At 40.6% G+C, this 21864-nt stretch overlaps 1 protein-coding gene across 2 annotated transcripts in view; it reads left to right on the forward strand.

The window, feature by feature from the left end:
* Positions 1–7848: 7848 nt before the first annotated feature.
* Positions 7849–21864, forward strand: part of LOC144955791 (insulin-like growth factor 1 receptor) — a 119611-nt gene continuing 105595 nt past the window's right edge. The window contains exons 1-3 of one of the 2 annotated variants that reach the window (XM_078885957.1): positions 7849–7974; positions 9404–9629; positions 11541–12158. In XM_078885957.1, coding sequence (XP_078742083.1) covers positions 9473–9629; positions 11541–12158 — 775 coding nt within the window. In that variant the 5' untranslated portion in view covers positions 7849–7974; positions 9404–9472. Of the gene's footprint in view, positions 7975–8720; positions 9630–11540; positions 12159–21864 lie in introns of those variants that run through there. The other variant, XM_078885956.1, reaches the window with a different exon arrangement.

Raw genomic sequence — 21864 nt, forward strand, 5'->3', positions numbered from 1 at the left:
TCTTATATCTTCATTTGCAAAAACCCAATTCTAATGATTCAATATGCTCTAGATAGGATAGTTGACATAGAGGTCATGGAAGTCTTAAACATCCAAAATGGTCATGATAAAGAGTGGTAACAAAGTTCGCATACATAGGGAATGTTATGCAAAAGTGACTGGAAAAAGTGAAACCTAAAAGCACCACATCCTCTACCAGATTGGACTATGTGGAGCTCAAGATGGTGGCAGCTGTTGTATTGTCAAATATCCCAAGGGACTACATAATAAAGGAAGCCTCAACAAACAGGAGTAAGATATTTTTGGAAATTGAAGTGATCTTGGTCTTTCCATAACTGGAACAGAGATCGGGGTTCTACTATCTTGTTCATGACCCCAACAACCATCTCATTCTGGACCTGGGAGGGCTTATTAAGAGTACCAAATGTCAACACTTCAAGATGGAATTTCTTGAGTTCCAATGCTTGGTGTTTCTTCCTCTGGAGAAAGCAGTGAGCGACATAGCATATGTGATATCCTTCCTAATTAACCTGAGCCGAATGGCAGCCATGATGGAACATGTGTAGTGGGCGAGATTGAGGATACGAGCTTATTAAATGGTGTCTCCCACGACAGTGGAATCCGAGTACATGCCACTCGTGGTTTTCAGACCTGAGGAGGCTACTAATCGGTGAACTGTGGCTTCTGCGGAACAGATGATATCGACTATAACGGGGTTTCTCCAGACAAGTTTTCACTCACAGCATGGCCATTAAATGGAAATATTCCACAGACAAGGTCTGCTGAAGGAAATCCAAGACCTGTTGTTGCAAGGCCGTAGGCATGGAGTCAACATTGGGGGGGACCAAATCTTCCAGGGGGTCTAGGGCCCCCACCCCTCATAAAAAATATATCTAAATTTGAAAACATTTCCTGCCATTTCCTGCCTAAAATATTTAAAAATTCACTAACACATGGGACGGACTTTTTACTATTTTTTTTTACAATAATGTCAAATAGTGTATTGTATTACATTGCTCTGTTTTTTTTTATCTTTTTAACCTTTTCTTATTTCATTGTATGTAATGACAGAGATTAGGGATTTCTTAAGTACAACCATAACCACAATCATATTAACAGAAATCTATGCATTGTTATATGAAGACAATACCAGATATTGTGGCCAAGGTTGAGCAAATTGTTGTTTTTATGCACATAGCATAGAATACAAAAAATAGTTTATAGCAATATATTGGGGGGGACATTTTGAGCATATTTGAATATTGGAGGGGATGTGTCCCCCTCCCCATATATATTATAATTACGGCCTTGTGTTGTTGAACCAGGAAGTTTTCCACTTCGGTCTACAAGCAGCCACTGGAATAAATATGTAGTGATGATGTCAACAGGATGCCTTAAAGTGTAACTTGCCCATTTTGTTGAAATTCATTGTGGAGGAAGTGGAGAATAGCTGTTCCTTCACGGCCCTGAAGGTCAAGGGTGGTTTTAACTTGTCATTATGAGATTGAGGGCAGGTTGGTGGTTTTCTGCAACATTGTATCCCGGTTGTTGAGGGCGTTGCGGCAGCTTTATCTGCCGATCAGAACAATGCTATCCCCGTGGGACCTCAAATTGGTCTTGAACTTTTTTTTCTGCTGAATCACAGAGCGTTGTTGCAAGTCAATACCTGATTTCGAAGACCATATTTTAAAGTATCTCACCATCTGGCTTTATGTCTTAATTTAATTACACATGGTTACAGAAATAGAAACATATATGCTATTGTAAACACATTAAAATATGAATGAAAACTGTGCATGCACAACAAACCTTCCCTATACTTTTTAATATATGCACAGTACAATCTACATTTCTGCTTACCTATGCATTGTCGCTAACAAAAAAATAGTATATTCAAAGTAGCCTATTCCAATAGGTCTATTCCAATAGGCTACTTTTAATTGAGTTCTGCCATTACTGGAAATAATCAACATTCAAAGTAGTCAGGCCTAAATTGCAAAGAAATGTAAATGACCCATGCTTTCGCAGTTGGATGCTTCAGCACGGTCAGATGAAACTGTGCATCCGACAGCTGAGCTATTTATCTGATTAAGTTAAAAACAGTTTAAGCTAAACGTCGATTTCTGAGTTATTTATCTGATGAAGTTCAAAACAGTTTAAGCTATACGTCTTGAGCCAACGGTGAGATGTATTAGTTCATAACTTGATAACAACTTTGGCGGGCATAAATATCTTTACAAGCGTGACAATCTTGTCGGGTGGTGCAGGGTTAACGACAACAAATTGTTGGCATACAACTACCAGGTGGCCTTACCGAAAAACCAATATGAATAAAAAAAAGTCTTATGAATAAATGGCTCATTCATCGAGTATATACTCAACAGTATTTTAAATTTAAATACTGTATTTTTTACTTATAAAAGCCCACGATAAGTCAATACAGTAATTAATGCATACTGAAATCACACTTACTTAAAGGTCCATGAACAGAAGAAGGTAATTTTATTTGTACACAATTCAAGATGACCGTGGAGTTTCAATAGTGGAGGGAAAAGGTTTGTGCATAATGCTAACCTATTCCTTTAATTAGCAATTACAAGAAAGGTCTGTGAAAATGTGCCTGTTTGCCCAGAGATTAATCCAAAGGGTTTCAGTTACCGATGCTTTCTATAAATATATGACCGACGTAGCAGGTTATTAGACACGTGGGAGATAAATCGCAAGTTGGGTGTATATCAGTAAACGGATGATTACGTCTTCGGTCTATTTGCGAGGATCTAAAAGGTCGTTTTTCTTTTATGAGGTGGTTATAACCTGGTTTCCTTGTTTACCATGGACAATTAAAATCCTAGTAAAGAATTAGTGACATTTTCAATGGGGTTGTGATACGCATTGCTAATGTACAAAGCAATCTAAAACAACACTGACTCTATATGATGATGGACTTGGATGGAAATGTCCTGTGCAATCACATTTCATAAAAATAAATTCTAGCTGACTAAACATTTCAAGCAAATATTTAAATGATTAATGCAAATGTATAATGTGTATAATAACATTACATTTTAAAGGGTCGTTTTTTTCACAGGAATTCTAAAGGACAAAATATTATTCATCCACCAAGCATCGAGTACAGTCAAAATACCAGTCATAAAACCTGTCTAAAGGTTGGGAGATGGTAGATGTTTTGTGTTACCTGAAACACAGCTATAATATTGTCATCGAGGTAAAATGGACGTCGTTAATTCAAATCCAGATATGTTCAGTAGAGATAAATGCCAAAAATTACATTAACGGCTAGAAACCGATCAGACATTGTTGGCATTTGGCTCCTGAACATATTGCCATACGCAAGAATATCATGTGTCTATAAATGTATACAGTGATGCTGCTCCTTAATACTATAAAACCCTGTATCGGTGAGACATTAACATATATTCAGCAATTATTAGTCATGAATTAAAATGTGGTACTGTATATTTAGGTCGGTTTTTTGTTGTTGTCCTTTTAGCTATAAAGATGTTTGGAAAAATCTATACAATGAAAAACGCAGAGCTAATTTTATTCTTTCGTTTTGCTTTAGACACATCGGAGTGCATACTTTTGAAGTTGGGGCTATCATAGCTATTAACGAACGGCTCCCAGTGGTTGTTGGTTAGATTACAGCTATCTCTTACTGCATCACGGATACACGTACGGTAGTTCTACGGCTGTATTATGCAGTAAATTATAATTATAGTACAGCAACTGTGTTTAATAACAATGATACATCTATATAAATACTGCCTCGATGCTGAACTATTTTTGATATTGTGTATATAAAGGGTTCAACGTGAGCATATTCACGTTGAACCCTTTATATACATGTTGGGTCGTGTACACAGACACCCAAAGTGGCTGTGCCCATGCCATTATAGTACACGTGTGTGAATGGTGAATGAAATGGGGGTAAATCTCTAAACCCCTTGCTAGCTTTGCTAATAAAGATTCGTCGCTGCATGTAAAATAAAAGTAGCTGTATCTCCAAGAAGGGGCTGAGGCTTACAAGTATATACTCGGCGTGGCATGGAAGCATAAGCCACGTGTGAAAATCTCTGTGCTATGCTGGTGACCATATTTGAATAATAACATTAATAGGCTATCCAACTGGATGTTTGCTCTTCCAGCAGGTCATTGCGATTAGTAAATTTAATATTTTTAGATATGAAATAAGCAGATAAAAATAAAGACGCTGACGTCGTAAGCCCCAACGTACTGTCAACTTAACAGGAGCAGCCAGGCATATAGAAGTATAAAAAGTACGAAGACACGAGCAACAAACATTGTAAGACTTTACCGAAAGAACCAAGAAGATGAATCCCTGCAGTCACGAAAGCTTTAAATCGAAATTGTAAGAAAACTTTCTTTTTTACAGTGAACTTGAGATATGTCAAACACATCATTGTGTCCACTTGTCAATGCAAACACAACAGCTATTTAAAGTTAACATTTGATGTGATGTGGTGCTGTGTACATCTAAATAAAACGTATTTCTGTATTAAGTCACCAGTCATTATCTCACAAAACATTTTTATAAAGCAGAATTCTGTCTTGTGAGCAAAGAGCCACGTTGGAGCCAATTAATAAGCTAGCTGGTTCTTTGTTCTCTCACTACATCGCAGCGTGCTGTGCTTATATAAACACTTCGGGGAGGGGGGGGCATTCCAACACGGAAAAAGATCTAAAAAGATTCCTCCACATAACTCGCCCAACCCAAGGGAGCGTTGAGTCACGAGCGCCACCTACGTTACCAAAGGGTTACAATGCAGCCACGAGTGGTGGGTTGGGGGTGGAGGCTTTGTAACATGCAGCCCATTCAGTCAATACCACGCCCTTATATCCAAAATAGAGGGGGTTTTTTGGGGTTAAATCGCGTAGACAAACATGTGTCGTTAAACCCGCCACCACCCCACACACAGCCAAGGGGCCGTCCATAAATGACGTCACGCGATTTTGGACGATTTTTGACCCCCCCCCCCATCGTCACACGGCGTCACAAAAAGTCAGCCCCCCCCCTCAAATATGACGTCACAAAGATCTCCCCCCCCCCCAAAAAAAATATAAAACATGCTTCAAATCGCTTTAAACTATTGTCATTGTAGTGCGTATTTATTGTGGCGCTGCACTCTGATGTTGTAGGAGAAAACATTTATTAAAAAGTATTTTTTATTTAAGTAGAACGTGTTGTCTATATTTATTTAAAGTTGCGCATTTTGATGTGACGTCACATTTCTAAACCGCCCCCCCCCTCGTCACACATCGTCACAAATGTCTGACCCCCCCCCCCCTAGGTGCGTGACGTCATTTATGGACGGCCCCCAATTAGTAAGGTTTGTCACGTAAACAGAACATGCTAATTCGTTACTAGTACAGCACACCGGTGTGTTGGAGAGTAAATACACAACATTTACAATTTAATTTATTACAAGTGTGGATTTACTCTGCAACGCACCCATGTGCTAAACTATTAACGAATTGGCATTTTCTGTTTACGTGACAAACCTTACTAATTGGATGTGTCTGGTGGTGGTAGCGGGTTTAACGACACATATCTATGCGATCTGACCAAAAAACCTTTATTATGGCTAATATTGGTCTCGAAAGCCTCCGTGTTAAACTAACCACGCCCTTGTCTTTGTTCCTCAGTCCAATTCTGTCCCCATCCCTTCATAGACCAACTTCTGATCATAATTGTTCTTCTCTTTAACATAAATATGTGTCCCATTGCATCATATTATGTATTCAGATTTGAAAGCCATGCGGTATATATTTATTCCGTATTTTTTTCACCTGATATCTTTTTCTCTAAAAGTAATATTGTGCAGGACCATTTCTGTCGATTGTTCTTGTTGTACCATTTCATCTGTACTGTACAGTACAATGTTTTCCATTTTCATTACATTAATGTACTTACAAGGCACAACAAAAATGTTGAACGGATATTTTATGAAATATTTACTAACCAGGTGAGTGAGAGCATGTGACACGTTTACTTTGCAAGAGAGACCTGATTTAAAATACGTTTATTTTGCAAGACAGACCTCATTTAAAATAAGTTATGACAACCAATTTTATTATAGTATTGTGTTAAAAAAAAACCCTGTCCAGTCATATATCTCCATTCGGAATGTGTCTGTGTGGACAACAATACCGAACACCAGTTTTTATCCCAGTGTAAGAATAGCCACAACAAACTGGCAGCTGGCCTGTTTAACAAGACAATTGGACAAAAATCCATTCACATACATGCCCTGTTTTTTTAAAATACCTATTTTTTTAAAAGCTGCTGTCTTTTCTCAAGCTACATCTTTCAAATATTGGGGCATTTTCGTTGTTGCTACATAGAGGGTTTGTATTTTAACTACTTTTGGCCAAGAGGAAAAATATTTAGATACAAATCAAACTTAAGTATATCTGAGTCACCACGTTGTGAAATGGCATCTCCAACTTACGTCACATTCTACTAATATACCCTCTCTTTTCTCTGAAGGGTTGTTTATTGGAATGTTAGCTTATTGCCACATACTAATCAGTATATATTGTCATTGATGAGTGTGGTCAAATTGGTGAGATAGCATTTATTAAAATTGCTTTTTTATTTATCTTAAACATGCCACTGAGAAGCAGCAAAAGATTGCAACTGAAAAAAAAACATTCCAAGCAGGACCTTGAGATTAAGTAAAGCTTAACTGGGTAAACATTATTTAACAGCAGGTAAGAACCTATTTAGAGTAAAATGTTTACTTCTGTTTGTTTAAAGTAGACCTTAAATCAATTAAAAGCAGATTTTCTATATTTTTTACATGGTAAAATATGTGTAAAATAGTAATTGTGTACTGTACACATAATTCTCGGTGTAGTAATCCATGGTTAATTCCTGAGTTTCCATAAGGAACTATAACAAATAAATATTGCAAAATTGAATGTGATCGCTGAGTAATGCAATTATTTCTGCTTCATGGGCTACTGGTGTAGATGTACTGTAATTTATTGTGATTATGCATTACAGTACAGTATATTAATAGTTGACCCCTGATTAGAGCTGTCTGTGATTGGATGTAATTAATATGGTGAAGACGATGCTTCAAGTATCAGACTCATTATCATCAGCATCATACATCAAGCAGCATCAACAACGTGATGCTCATGATGATTCTGTGGTTGAGTAGCAGAATCATCAGCAGCATGATGATAGTGATAATACTGTGCTTGAGTGGATACTCGTCATCATCACCACCACTAACATCATGGCGCATCAGCAGCGTGATGCTCATGATGATGCTGTGGTTGAGTACCAGAACCATCAGTAGCATGAAACTGATAAAAAATACTGTGGTTGAGCAGCATAACAACCAACACCACCATAATCACGCCGCATCAGCAGCGTGATGCTAATGATGATACTGTGGTTGAGTACCAGCATCATCATCACTATCATCGTGCTGCTGATCATGATGACGATAACACTGTGGTTGAGTAGTAACATCATCATCATCATGACAATCATGCAGCAGCAGCAGCATGATACTGTGGTTGAGTACCAGCATCATCATCACTATCATCGTGCTGCTGATCATGATGACGATGATGATAATACTGTGGTTGAGTAGTAACATCATCATGACCATCATGACCATCATCAGCAGCAGCATCAGTGGCAGAGCGCACCGCGTGGAATGATTGACACGGACCGAGTGCGCTGCAGGGGTTAATTTGGGAGCAGGGCGTGGGCCAATGGGCGAGCTCCGCTCCGCTTGTTTACTCCGACGGCGACGGAGGAGAGAGAGAGAGGAGGAAGAAGAGCCGACAAATGAACGTCTCTCCCCCGATCGTTCTCTCCTCTCGCTTTACCTTATAGCAACAGGACGGTTATCAGGCGACGACGAACGTTAATCAGGACGAGATAGAAACAACAACGAGTCGAATTTAATTGCGGTAATTTAAGCGATTACGGTAGCATTTTTTTCTTTTATTTTGGGTGGGTTGGTTGGCTGGCTGGGTTTGGTGGTGGTTGGTTGTTGTTGTTGGTGGTGGTGATTGTTGTTGTTGGTGGTGGTGGAGGAGCGAGTATGAGAGGGAGAGTCGTTTTATAACCCTGACCCGCCACCCTCTGGTAGGCGGGAATAGAGAAGGGAGGGAACACGGTCAAATCCTTCATCCCATTAAAAACACATCGTAATCAATTAATGTATTATCAGCATCATCATATCTCGGAATATTAATTTCCACGCTTGAATCGTACATTTTTATTTTGTATTTAAAAACAACACAACTGGCGTTTTTTTTTGGGGGGGGGGGGTGGGACTAGCAAACGAAGAGGACGTGGAATTTTAATTCGTTCTTTTTTTCTGTGATTTATATAGAAATAAATATATATTGCTATCTGGTGTCATTACATCGGCGTGTAGACGACCGCTACTGCATAGTAGGAGCAGGAGGAGGGAGTTGCGCTCAGAGGGTTTATAAATACGTGCGGAGCGAGAGGAATACCCCCCCCGAACCACTTTTGCGAGGGGCCCCCCAATTCATTTGGAGCACGTTTTCATTCTGTGCTGGAGGAGGAGGAGAGAGGGATTCTTCCCTCCTCCTTTACCCGCTTTCATTATTTGTTTTATTCCTTGGGAAAGGAGGGGAGGTGGCTCCTGCTGCTGCTGTTGTTGTTGGTGGTGGTGGTGTAGGGGGGGGGTAAGGAGAGAAGGAGGTGGGGTTGTGGGAGACGACGGGTAGTGGTGAGTGGATGTGAATGTTGGTGGCGTGGTGGTGGTGGTGGTTGTTGTTGTGATGGCAGCGAAGGTGATGATGGTGTTTCATCAAAATGGGCACCGCGACGTGTAGCAGCAGCAGTAGCAACATCAGCAGCAGCAGCAGTGACGGCGGTGGTGGTGGTGTCGTGAATTCGTAATCTCAACAACGACGTCTGGAACGTCTGCGACGACGACGGAAGAGAAGAAAGGGAGGAGGGACGAGACCGAGAGAGAGAGCGAAAAGAGGACGACCAACGCAGACTTGGATGATGATGATGACGACCATTACGTGCGAGTGGATGTCTTTTTGTTGAAAGGAAGGAGCGGGCCGCCAAGGGGGTTGGGGTTTGGTGTCTTTGTGGCTATTTTGAACAAAGATTTATCGTGGGTGGGTTTGTTTTTTTTGGTGTTTTTGGAAGATCCTCCGCTAGACATACACACGCGTACGTGCGTGTCTTACGTACGCGTATTTCTGCGTGCGCGCGCGTGTGTATATATTTAGACAGTGCATACAGTATATAGTATATTTAAGAGTGCCATCACAAGATTTAAATAGCCCCCCCACAGAGCTCGTCGTTGTCACCTTTTCAACAACCCCCCCCCCACTGGATTCAATGAAGAAGACGAAGCGACCTGGACACCGGGTGGTGGTGGCCGCTCTACCAGGGCCCCCGGGCCCCGCTGGGCTCATGGAGACCCACAAGGACACGGGGGATGGAGGAGGAGGTGGTGGTGGTGCTGGTGGAGGAGGGATCATCGGTGGCAGTAGAAGAAGAGGACCTCATTACGTCTTCTTGCTTGTGCTGCTCATGGTCTTGGCCAACGTGGAACCCAGCTCCGGAGAAAGTGAGTGAGATTCACGTGGGCCGTGTGGGGCTGACATTCGGGCACACACACACACTACAACACACATTACAACACACCAGCACCTTGCATTTTGCTAACAAGGAGCGGAGGGAGAAGAAGAAGAGGTGGTGGTGGTGGGGAGGGGGATAGCGTGGCGTTTTATTTATTTATTTAGGCCATTTTGTGCTGGGAAGGACCCAGAGTCGTGATGATTGCCATGGCCCCTGCGTGCGTGTCGTCTTTGCAGTTTCTCTTCACCCCCACCCACCGTCTTCCCAAGGATTCTCTCTCTCTCTCACGTTTTCCCACCGGTGAACACTTGGCAAATATTTGACCATGATGATGTTGATGTTGTTGTTGCAAGCCCCGTCCAAAATGTCCGTTTGTTAGGAAAGATACAATGCTTTAAAGGTTGCATTTTTGTGTTTAAAAAATTCCAGTTTTGTTTGCTTGTGTGTGCGTGTTTCGTATTTGGGGGGGTGTTTTCATTGTTGTTATTGTGGCCACTTTGTGTATTGCCGGCTTGCAATAACGGTTTAATTGTAAAACGCCATAGCGTTTTATTTTATGTGCTTAAAATGCAGGATAATGTTAGTTGTTTTTGGATCAACGTCCTTGCTCCACGTGCAGCCATGATGGCCAATGCGTCTCGTGTACGGCGTTTTCGCCAATTCAATAATTCATTCAAACATTTCAGATGTGTGGTTATTTAGAAACTGACCTCGTTGAACTCAATTTGTGCAGTATAAATGCTTAAAGAAGGTACCTGCTACTTGCACAACTGGGATGTGTGTGTGTGTGGTCGTGTTGGTGAGAAGTAAAGGATAGAATGGGTTAATTTCTAATTTTAGATGCATTTGCACTTTCTGTTTTTCCATAATTTTACACAATACCGATCAATTCAAACCTGCTAAACCAGTTGCAAATGTGCACGTTGTTTGGACAGGTGGGAAGTGTGGTGCTTTGTGTAAACACAGCCTATAACCTCTTCTACATTGCTTGACTGTATTTTCAATTATTCTATGCAACATTCATATTGCTTCGAAGTAAACACTGCCGCATGTCAATGTTTACACAAGTAGGAAGTAATATAGACTTCCTATATCGCAGTATAAGATGACTTCAAAGCCGAATGCAAACAAACTCATTTAACCAGTCTATTGTACTTGAAATTGTATTCAGACTGTAATTTAACGCCGTTGTTATTTGACGGTATTTCCCTGTTGGAATGTTTTGTACCCACCCGAGATTCATTATAAACAAGTCTGTGTTTTGGGTTCGGAGTATGCCACCCGCTATAAAGTACCAAATGTCCTACTGGCAGAGGTGTGGACTCGAGTCATGCGACTTGGACTCGAGTCAGACTCGAGTCATGATTTTGATGACTTCAGACTCGACTTGGACTTGCCTCATCTTTGACTCGACTTGACTCGGGACTCGAGAGCAAAGACTTGAGACTTACTTGTGACTTGCATAACAATGACTTTGTCCCACCTCTGCCTACTGGCATGTGAATTCTTTTGATAACCACTTCACAACGGTGCTTGTACAGTATTTTACACACGTGTAGCAATTATGTCCATTGCTCGGCACGTCCCGCCAATGAGCAAAGATGAAAAGATGGTATGTATTTATAACGTCATTTAATAGCCTGGCACGAACAGGAATACGGCAAACATTGCCAACTTTTTACACAGCCACCAATGTCAATGAAGTTTAAGCGTTGGTTTGAGTTATTGAAACACCACTGTTACGTTATCTTGCGCCAAAGTACTTTGATGACATTTTGTAGACACGGTCGTGTATTTCTGGTGGACAGCATTTTAAACATAAGCTTCATATTTGACGTTGAAACATAATTGCGTTATTATTGTTTTGACCCCCACCCCCCATCTCACCATTGCCATTTAGTCTGTGGAAGCATCGATATCCGCAACAACATCACCTTGCTGCAGGAGCTGGAGAGCTGCACCATCATTGAGGGCTACCTCCAGATCGTGCTGATATCCAACACGAGGACAGAGCATTACCGAGGTCTGAGTTTCCCACGGCTGAACGTCATCACCGAGTACCTGCTGCTTTACCGCATCTCTGGCCTGGAGACCCTCCGAGAGCTCTTCCCCAACTTGGCCGTGATCCGAGGAACACGGCTCTTCTTCAACTACGCCCTGGTCGTGTACGAGATGCTCAGCCTCAAGGAAATCGGCCTGCCCAGTCTCACCAACATCACGCGCGGCGCCGTGCGCGTCGAGAAGAACACGGACCTCTGCTACCTCACGACCATCGACTGGTCCCTCATCCTGGACTCGGAGGAGAACAACTACATCAATGGGAACAAGCCCGACCGGGAGTGCAGCAACATCTGCCTGGGGTCGGTGGTCACTGGAGTTGCTGCGGGGTCAAGCCACGTCTCTGGTGCGTCTTCGCACGGGTCTGCTTCTGGGACGTCCCAGTGGAACCCGTGTCCTCACACTTCCTTCAATGGGCGGAACATCTCACGCTGCTGGACATCGGAGCACTGTCAGCTAGGTGAGTTATGCCAAAGCTGCTGTTGTGGTATGGAGTGCACGTGCTTTTAAGGCATTTGCAATGGTACGGGGAGGTGAACTAACAATGCAATATCACAAAACCGAAAATGTGTGCAGGATTTAACATTCTTTTGTTGAAATCATGGTTGCTGAGCACAGGGTCAAAGGGCCCCAAAATGCCACTGCGTTGCCAGAAACAAACTGTATTATTATTATTGAAGGTGTAGTGGGTAAGAGTTCGTGTTTCCTGAATTGAAAAGGTTTGTCGTAAATTGGGAAAGTAGGCAGTGATACGGAAATTCCCCCCAAAAATCAAGCAGTTTGGGGAAGGAAGCAGAGGAATGTTTTGGCCTGCAAGTTTGGTGGTTGAACAAAGTGTGAATGAGACAACACGTTTGGTGGGATACCAAGTCGTCAACGTGGCGTGGAGGAATCGGTGAGATTCAGAGGAACGTGAATCCAAGGTAGTTGCGATAAAGAGTGATCTTGAAGCGAATCACTGCTCATGAAGATGACCAATTAGTTGCTGTTTTTTGTGTTGAAGACATTGGTATTACTTGGCTTTTTCATAAAATACTGCACATTAAATTCGCACTTTGACCAACAACAAAAAATCTAGCGGTTGGGAAGATATTTTTTTTTTGCAGACTTAACAATACAACACTGAAGTGAATGATTCATGTCTTTAAACAAATAGCTTTTTATATTATACATTGTTAACCCAAGGCAAGTACTGTATACTGTTGTTCCAAAATTAATCAACTTCATGAAGTTACTTGCAAAAAAAATATTCCCAAACTATGTATAGAGTCAATAACATGTTTGTAACGTTAAGTTAAATATCCTCCTTGAGTATATGACCAGGTATTCTCTGTAACTTCTTCAGTATGCCGTCCTGTGATGTAGTGTCTCACAAACCAAAATAGGAGTGTTGGCAGTTGTTCAACTGAACATACATGGTCTGGCTTAATGTTTATCATAACATTCCAATGGGAATCACACTTGCATTTGAAGAACTGACCGAACTGGCAATGATTATAGAAGGGTGAGGGCAACTATATTTTTGATTTTAAAATCCATTTGTTTTTAACTGGAAACTCTGTTAATAAAAAAAACCGCCATCAATTTGTGTTTTTCCAAAGTTATACATTTTTAGTACCTTGACATAGACAACCATTGTAAATAATTTAATTACTTTAACTATCAGGCATGTGTTTCGTTTGGTTAAGATTTCAAAACATGTTTTCGCCTGCTAAAGCATGAAACTGACCATCTGACGCTGAGTCATTATGTATTAGACACCAGGAAAGAATTCTTCACTTGAATTCAAAACTGGATTCTGTGCATATGGAAATGCTGGTGTTTTGGATTGAGGAGCTGCTCAAGATTTATCGCAAAATATTGTTTCGGCTTCATTAAAGCTGGATTGAGAAAACTCGAAAATTTAGTTTAAGACTGCCAGAAACAGAGGTGGGACAAAGTCATTGTTATGCAAGTCCAAGTCGAGTCGCAAGTCATCAAATTCATGACTCGAGTCTGACTCGAGTCCAAGTCACATGACTCGAGTCCACACCTCTGGCCAGAAATAACGAAGGGGAAGAGTATACAATATCGGCCTGACTTGATGCATTCACATACTTTCTATCAAATGTATATTGTTTACATTTAAAGACAATACTGTGGCGATAAAAATTCTCCGCATTGCATTTAAGAAGTGCTCATACTATGTTTGCACCTTTTTATTTTACCACTTCGTACTTTTAGTGGGCGGCCACGACCATTTTACTTTTCAAGTGGCACTACAAGTAATTAGGTTATTTCTTCTGGAAAGCCCCATACATCACCCATTGCGTGACCTTTTGCAAGACAGCGATTTCTTCACTTTCTGTTGCGGATCGTTTGAATCACATTCGTCCGGAAAAGAGGCGGTACTTAGTTCACAGGCACTTATCAGCGAAGAATAACATTGTAACAGCACGCGTTTTACTGTTTTACTATTATCTCCAGATATGCATCATAATCATGTGTTTTTTTTAAATCTGCGTGCATAGAAATGTTGTTGTGTGTGTGTGTCGTGGTGGTTGGCTGGGTGTGGTTGTTGGCTGTCATCGGCATAGGTACACAATCACAAACCGCACTTGTGCCAACAGTTTCTCTAGTCAAACTCCATGTCGTTTTGCATGAATGCCCGGTAAATTTCCATGCTTTTTTGTTAAATACAATGCATCCATAAACCTATAGTGCGTTAGCTAGTCTGATAAGTATGCATTTACACGGCAGACGTTTTTAAATGGTAATAAGTAAATACCGTACAGTATACAATTTAGACAAAGCTAAAGTACTATAATAACATTGCCTTCGTATCTATTTATCTATTTCATTTATGGAGAAAGTTACGTATGTCGTTAGAACGATATGGCAATGTGAATTATCAGACAATCTTTCTTGAAAACAGGGTATGCCTTGTTTTTTGTGTTTAGAGTTAAATGTGGCATTGTTTCATTGTATTTGAGTGATGAATTATCATTGCAGGATTTGTTTTTAAGAAAGCTTGTTGGTGTTGTTGCCAAAATAAATTAGTTTTTGGCTGAATATTTTGTTTGTACTTTCCAGGACTAGCTGATGCATGTTTATTTTGGCACTATAACGTTATAATTAACTCTATAGTACTCTACCAGTGCTTCTAACCCAAGGTTTAACTTACCCCCCTCCCCCAGAGGGACGTAGTATCATCAGGGTCCTTAAAAACGTTAAGGGTTTTATATAGAAGAGTCCTAGGTGACCCAAACATGCATAATTGCTAAATAAATGTCTAAACTTTTCCAATTAAAGCTTTATTTAATGTGCCTAATTATGGTTGACAGAGTTGTAATTTGTGTGTTTCATCATTCTTGGTAAAGATGGGTTAGAGTTGGGCTGTAGCAGAGCATATGTGACTTAAAACACATCTTAATATTCGTTCGTGCGATTGTCCTTACCTTAATGAAATGCATTCTCACACGTTCTCCCTGACCACTTCATATTAATTGTATTTATTTTGTTCATGGGATTGTGCCACTACGGAAAAAATGCAGGTTTTCTTAGTAGCTCCTCAAACTTGGGAACTCTCACAACAAGGCATGCCCAGCGACATAACAATCCCACTGCAGAGTAAAACACATCTGACAGAAACAGCAGATGACTGAACATCAACACTCCCACATGTTGTGCACCCGTGGGGCACCCAGAAACCATTGCTGGTTCATCGCTCAGTTGTTATTGTTTTGCAGGCTAAAGCCCCCCTTGTCACGAAAGTGCATTTGTAAAACCCGACAATATCAATGCTTTGTCTGCAGAGAATAACATGTCTGGCAGAGCAGCAGATTGAGTGGGCATAGACCCACGTGCACACGATTGCCTCCACGTTTGTGCACGTGGGGGCAATCGGAAAATGTTACTTGAACACTTCATGACTGTGGTGCCCATGATCCAAAACTAAGCTTTGCACTGTCTTAGTGATTGTACTACTTTATTTCGGTGTCCTCTACTGTAAATGCTCTTATTATTATGCTTATTTACCTAGGAAATAGCTAACGCTTGCTGCCTATTTGTAGATTATGGTATCATTGGTCGGTGTTATAAGCCTTACTACAATCAATCTTCGGAGTGACACATTGGTGTAAATTGGTTAGATGACAATTTATGAAAGGAAATAATAACACTAACTGAAAGTGTAAACAAAGAGGGCGAACTAAATGTAAGCCAATAGCTCGCATACGTCACTGCATTTGAGAGCTGATTTTTTTCCACATACTGTTTACAGAGAGTTAAATTGTTTGCTGTTTTAGTTATATTTGTGTGCATCTATATTACGTGTTCAGTGTAAGCAGTGAAATTACTGTTTATTTTCTTTTGAGGCATCCTGGTTACCAGTTTTTGAAACTGCCACGTGTACTGTACACCTCAGATTTATAGGGAAATCCAGGGTGGTTTCTGTATGTCGGAGCAGGCTGTCGTGTTGTTTGGCCGACTTCTTCCCCTCCATACATTTTTCAAGCATGCATGCAAAACGTTTAGCTGAGCAGTGTGTGATAGTTATATGTCGTAGGGTACAAATATTTCTAGCAGCAAGATGAAATGTTTTGTAATGGCATACTGAAGAGATGCCCTTGGGTTAACGTGCCCACCTGCATGTTGATGGTGTGTTAGCCAGGTGATGCGTGCATCTCAGGTGTTCTATGAAAGTACGGTATACTATACTGTTACTCTACAGTTATATTAAATCTTAAGATTCAGTAAAATTTATTATACAAATTATTGCATCTGGAGGCATTTTCAGAAAGGTCCAGGCTTGGGTATACATACTCTGATGATCTATTATGTATTTTGGTAGCTGTTCACCGTTGGAATGAAACCAGAGTGGTGGACAGGGAAATGTCACGCGTGTGATGGTACAACACTTAGACTCACCTTGGATAGGTCAAAAACATCTACAGACATCTAATTGCACTGTATGTGACATATGCTCTTTGCATCTCTTTGTGATTCACAGACCTCACCTATTCTTTGGATTGCAGAACGTATACATTGTATGTGTTTTCAACAAAAGGCACATGGCATGATTTGTGTGATTTTAAATAGAAATCCTTTATTGTGTGAGGAAATGTTTTATGTTTACAGTTTTGTGGTGACTGTGAGCTTAAAACGTGTCATTGAAAAGCAGCATCAAAGCATTGTCCCTCTTCACAGATGTTCACACACCTCCACCAGTCATAACAACTACCATTGATCTTCCAATCCCCTCTCATTCAGTGTCATGCCAGTACCGATCAACATAAACACAACATAGTACTGTACAGTACTTTCCTCTGTAACGCCCACCTTCATGGTAACTTTGTCCCACAAGTAAATCTCACACCACTTGATGGCCATACCTGTGTATTGCGTCTCTTCTGACTTCAGAGTTCTGAGTAGAGGACATTACAGAACAGTATTTTTGCGTTTTGGCAAGCACTACTACGAGACTAAAATATTTCAATATCCTGGCCGGCTTCATAACTTGACACCTGACATTGTGCCACTGGTATTTGATTAAAAACAGTACTGTAATAGGGGCAAGAGAAAAATCATGTGCAACAAATTAACTGAAAAAATAAGGAAATATTTATTTTGAGGGACACAACTGGAAAACAACAGTTTTGTACGTGTATCTCAAGTAATTCTTGAAAGATTAACTGGAATCAAGATAAGGAAATAAGAGGAATATTACAGCAGGATGGACTACTTTTGGAACCTTTAATTTCTAATAAAAAGTAGTTGGTGAATGTACCTGCATACCATTTTCAGTCCTCATGTTACCTGTTACAACATCAAACAGCCATGGAACAAAAGGTGGAAAGTACGCTAAAGAGCATGGACGTGCATGCTGGGAATATGATTCGCGTGTTTAGGTAGAATATCACTCGAAGGAATTGCTAATTTGACAGATGAGACTGGTGACAATAGCGTATAAAGGAAGGAACATGCAGAGGACAAAGAATCGCCGAGATGGAGTGATGAGTTCAGCTGATGTGCAGGACCAAGATGAATTGTGTCATCGCAGGATCGAGATGGATTGTAGCGACATGGAGGCCTTTCATCCAGCAGTGGATAGATTTCGGCTTATTTTGATTATGTATTATACTGTATTGCATCTTTTTTTATTAGTATAAATCACAGTACAGCTGATTTTTTTGTGATGTTGAATAATGTTCAGTACTGTATATTTATTGTAAAATAGCAATGGCCTGATCACTGCACACAATCCAGGCTTCAATATTGGTGTGCCCCTTTTCAGTACAAAAATCATGCTTCATGGGGAAAGTAAAGGACTGAACGGCCTTCTGATTCTTACCACCCGATCAGTCCTTTTAAAGCACATCTAACTTTGCTCTATTTTAGTGATGAATAGGCATCATTTAAAATACCTTGTAATTATTAACGAACCTATTGTGCATTGTCCTTTTGTATAGAACACCTGCACGATAGTTTTTTCGAGACTGTTGTGTTTGCGTCTGACAGCACTACCTAATTTAGGATGAACAGTAAAAGTGCCCAATGCTTGTGGCGTAACTGCATCTGAAGATGTACCATGAGTTGTATTTCTCTTCCCAACAGGGTTCACACATACAGAGAGGGTGTTGTAACAGAGCATTGCTTAGTTTTATATGGTGGACCTATCCCATATTTATCATTTATGTAACAGTGATGATATTTGTTTATCTGGGCCAGCACCACACCTTGGATGCTTTGGTTGCAAAAGGCGAGGCTTAACGTGTGGCTCACATGAGAAATTATATTATTGTTCAGTGAATTTCACTCAAGGGTGTGGATTAGACCACATCAGTTTGTTTGACTTGCGTGTATGTCCTGGAAAAAAACTGATGATATTTAATCACTCACTGATTTTGGCCCGGAAAGGAATGGGGAAAGTGCTTGTGCGAAGACCATCGTAGTACTTTATTTCTATGCATCCACGTCTGTTTTCCCTTCTGAACCAATCCCACAATGACCAGTGTTGTAAAGTATGGTGTTGAAAGGCCCTCATCCAGCAGTGGATTGACAAAGTGCCGTAAGGAATACAATTAACACTTGCAGACATTATTTTTCAATTAGGATTACAGTAATATTACACTTGATGTATACCAGTGTTCTTCATTGCAAGGCCTGCGGGCCACTGGCGGCCCATGATGGCCTTTAGTGCGGCCCCCGACAATACACAAGTGTAAAAACACTCCTTGAAGGTGGTGTAGCGGCCCTCACACTGATGTCTTATCGGCGAAAGTGACCCCCCTCTGAAAACTAGTGACGAACACTGATATATGCAATGGGGGCTTGATGTGTTATACTTCATGTATAGTGGTGTTATTTTACAAACCCACATGAATACAGTTATTGGTAAGGTTTTGTTTTCAAAGTATTGTTTTCACATATTTTCAACCTATTAAAAAAAAAACACTACAGTGTACGTGTTGTATTTAAATTCAGCAAAGTTATTTTTGCACAAACTCGTCTGATTAGTACTTGGCATTAATACATTGTTTTTGTTTGCAGTCTATTTCACCTTTGCACAAGGTGCATATATATAATTAAGTACTCCGTCACTGTTATGACTAAAGGGTATTTTTTCAACTGTCTTTTTCGTTGTTGTGTGTTACAATTCCAACGCTCGGCATTACAACAATGTTTGGTAAAACCAACACTGCATTGCAGTCTAGTAATGTACTTACAAAGCTCTGTCATTTGGGATGGATTTTGTCAATTAGGATGGAATCAGCTGTAGAAATTTCTGGAAAGCACGCACTCTCCTTGTGCTATGTCAAGAACCTAAAAGAAATGGACACTTCCAATGAAATCTCTTTTTTTATTGTCATAGTTGAATGTGCCACCAGAACATTGAGTAATAGGTAGTTTTTTTTTACAACACAGGTACTGTGGATGCTGCTGCCATGGTGTCATGGCTAGCAGGCTTGACTTAAAATCCAGAGATTGTTGGTTCATTTTCTCGACGTTGCAATATAAAAATGGGGCAAGTTTCTTAAATCACGCTGCCTGTCCACCCAGCAGTATAAATAGGTACGCATCAGTTTGTCGGTAGGTCAGCGTGTGGTGGGGTAACTTTTGGATACGCCCACCTCCTCCGAAGCATCTAGCCAGTGTGGCAGAGTAGGCCAAATACTTTCAGGAGGGTCTTGCTATAAAAGCTCACTCAAATGGAGGCAACTGAGCAATCAATTTGCAGGTGCTTTACCTTACCTCGCTGTGGTTGGGGAGTGCCATTTTTTCCTTTTGGCTCAGTTGAGTGTCTAGGAACGGGTTGGAAAACCAAATAACAAGAAGAGACATCCAGGTTTTTTTCTATTTTGGTAAAAAAAAAACCCCTCAATATTTCAAGAGTCGCAATGCGTGTGAATATGAGACGGTCCTTAATAAATTATGTCACAAAGGAGTCCTTAAAGAGCCGCAGGTTGCTGACCCCTGGTCAAGCACGAAAAGAAGGCGTTTAGCATCAATAATTCTTCACCATTGAAGATGGCATGTTGAGACTGCAACAGTTGAACAATATTATTTTTGTTAAAAATAAACTATTCGGTACGGTAATTAGAGCCTACATGATTGTATTTTCATGTTGGAATGGAATTCTTATTAACACTCTTGCCAAAAGAGCCCAAGGGACATTCTTTGTACCCTGCGACTCTTTGCAAGATGAGTGCCTCTTTATTGACAGATGTAAAAAATCTAGCGGCTGAATCAACTTTATGCCATTTTGATTGCTGAAGCAGAGGAAATGACAACATTCATTTGCTTTCTGAAGAATGTCCAGAATACATGTTCAATGAACTGCGTGAAAGTTAAAGGTACTTGTACGGTCGTTGTAGATCTGTATAACATCACCATCAGTATGATCGATGATGTGATAATCGCGCAAAGTTATTTCAGTGCTATATCTTATTTGGAAATGAAAACATAGTTCACGGTTTTAGCAGAGACTAAAATTCCCGGAGCTGGTGCAATGTATGCCTTCTGTCAAGGCAGCGAATGCCCGAGCAGCCGAGATGACTGAGCACTATTCCACATATTACATCTTCCAGAGGATAGCATTTGTCAAAGAGAAAGGTTGACCCACTTTACATACACTTGTATTTTTCTTTCTTAAAACAGATGACTTCAAGACTAGTAATATTGTCCATACATTGTTCTTAACTTTCTTTTGGGAAATATTTGTTCTCAGATTTAGGCTTCAATAACAATATTCTCTTTCAGAGAATGCAAAAATTATTCCACGTGCTTTGTGTGTTTGTGAAACTACGGCACAATACTGGGAAAGAGAAAGATTTATACGTTGTTATTTAAAAAAAAAATCAACCATTGTCTATCCACTGCTGGATGAGTGTCGTCTCCTCACTTGTCCTGTGATGCGACAATCGTGTCGCTGATAAAAGGGTGCAATGCTGCAGTCATTTGCTAGATAGCTGCTGGGATCAATAGTCCTAAAACAGTTGCGTGCATGAACATTTCATTAGGTCACTACTTGGTGCATACGGTCAGCAGTCGGCTATTATCTGGGTGTGTGGGTGTGTGTCTGTGCACATTGTGTTAATAATTGGTCCCACTCATGTCAAGGGGTTTCATAACCATATTAGGCATTTACTGATCTCTGGAAATCCTGCATTCCTTTAAAATGTCTGTGGGTTTTAGTACAGTGTGTTTAGTATATTGCAGTAAAGTGGAGAACCACTGAATTTCACGTTTTGCAGTACAGTATTGGCCTTTCTTACTACTACTTATTGGCTTAAGCTGTGTTTTCCTCCTACATCAGAATACATTACAATAATCTGCGAATACAATACTGTGCTCGCCTTGGTGTAATGGTAAGCACACTGGCCTTGCAATACCAGAGGTCACTGGTATGGTTTCCCGGCGTGACAAGCCGAAACAATTGGCATGTTAAATTTCGATTTAAAGCTTTCGTGACTGCAGGGATTCATCTTCTTGGTTCTTTCGGTAAAGTCACGTAGAAGGGAAGTAATAAAATAATAAAAATAAAACATAATAAAATAATTCTCACGACGTTTCGGCCACAACGCAAGCAGCCGTCCTCAGGTGAAGACCAGGTCTGTCGGGGAGACAGACCTGGTCTTCACCTGAGGACGGCTTCACCTGAGGACGGCTGCTTGCGTTGTGGCCGA

The sequence above is a fragment of the Lampetra fluviatilis genome, chromosome 3 (assembly GCF_964198595.1).
Source record: "Lampetra fluviatilis chromosome 3, kcLamFluv1.1, whole genome shotgun sequence".
Classification (NCBI taxonomy): Eukaryota; Metazoa; Chordata; class Hyperoartia; order Petromyzontiformes; family Petromyzontidae; genus Lampetra; species Lampetra fluviatilis.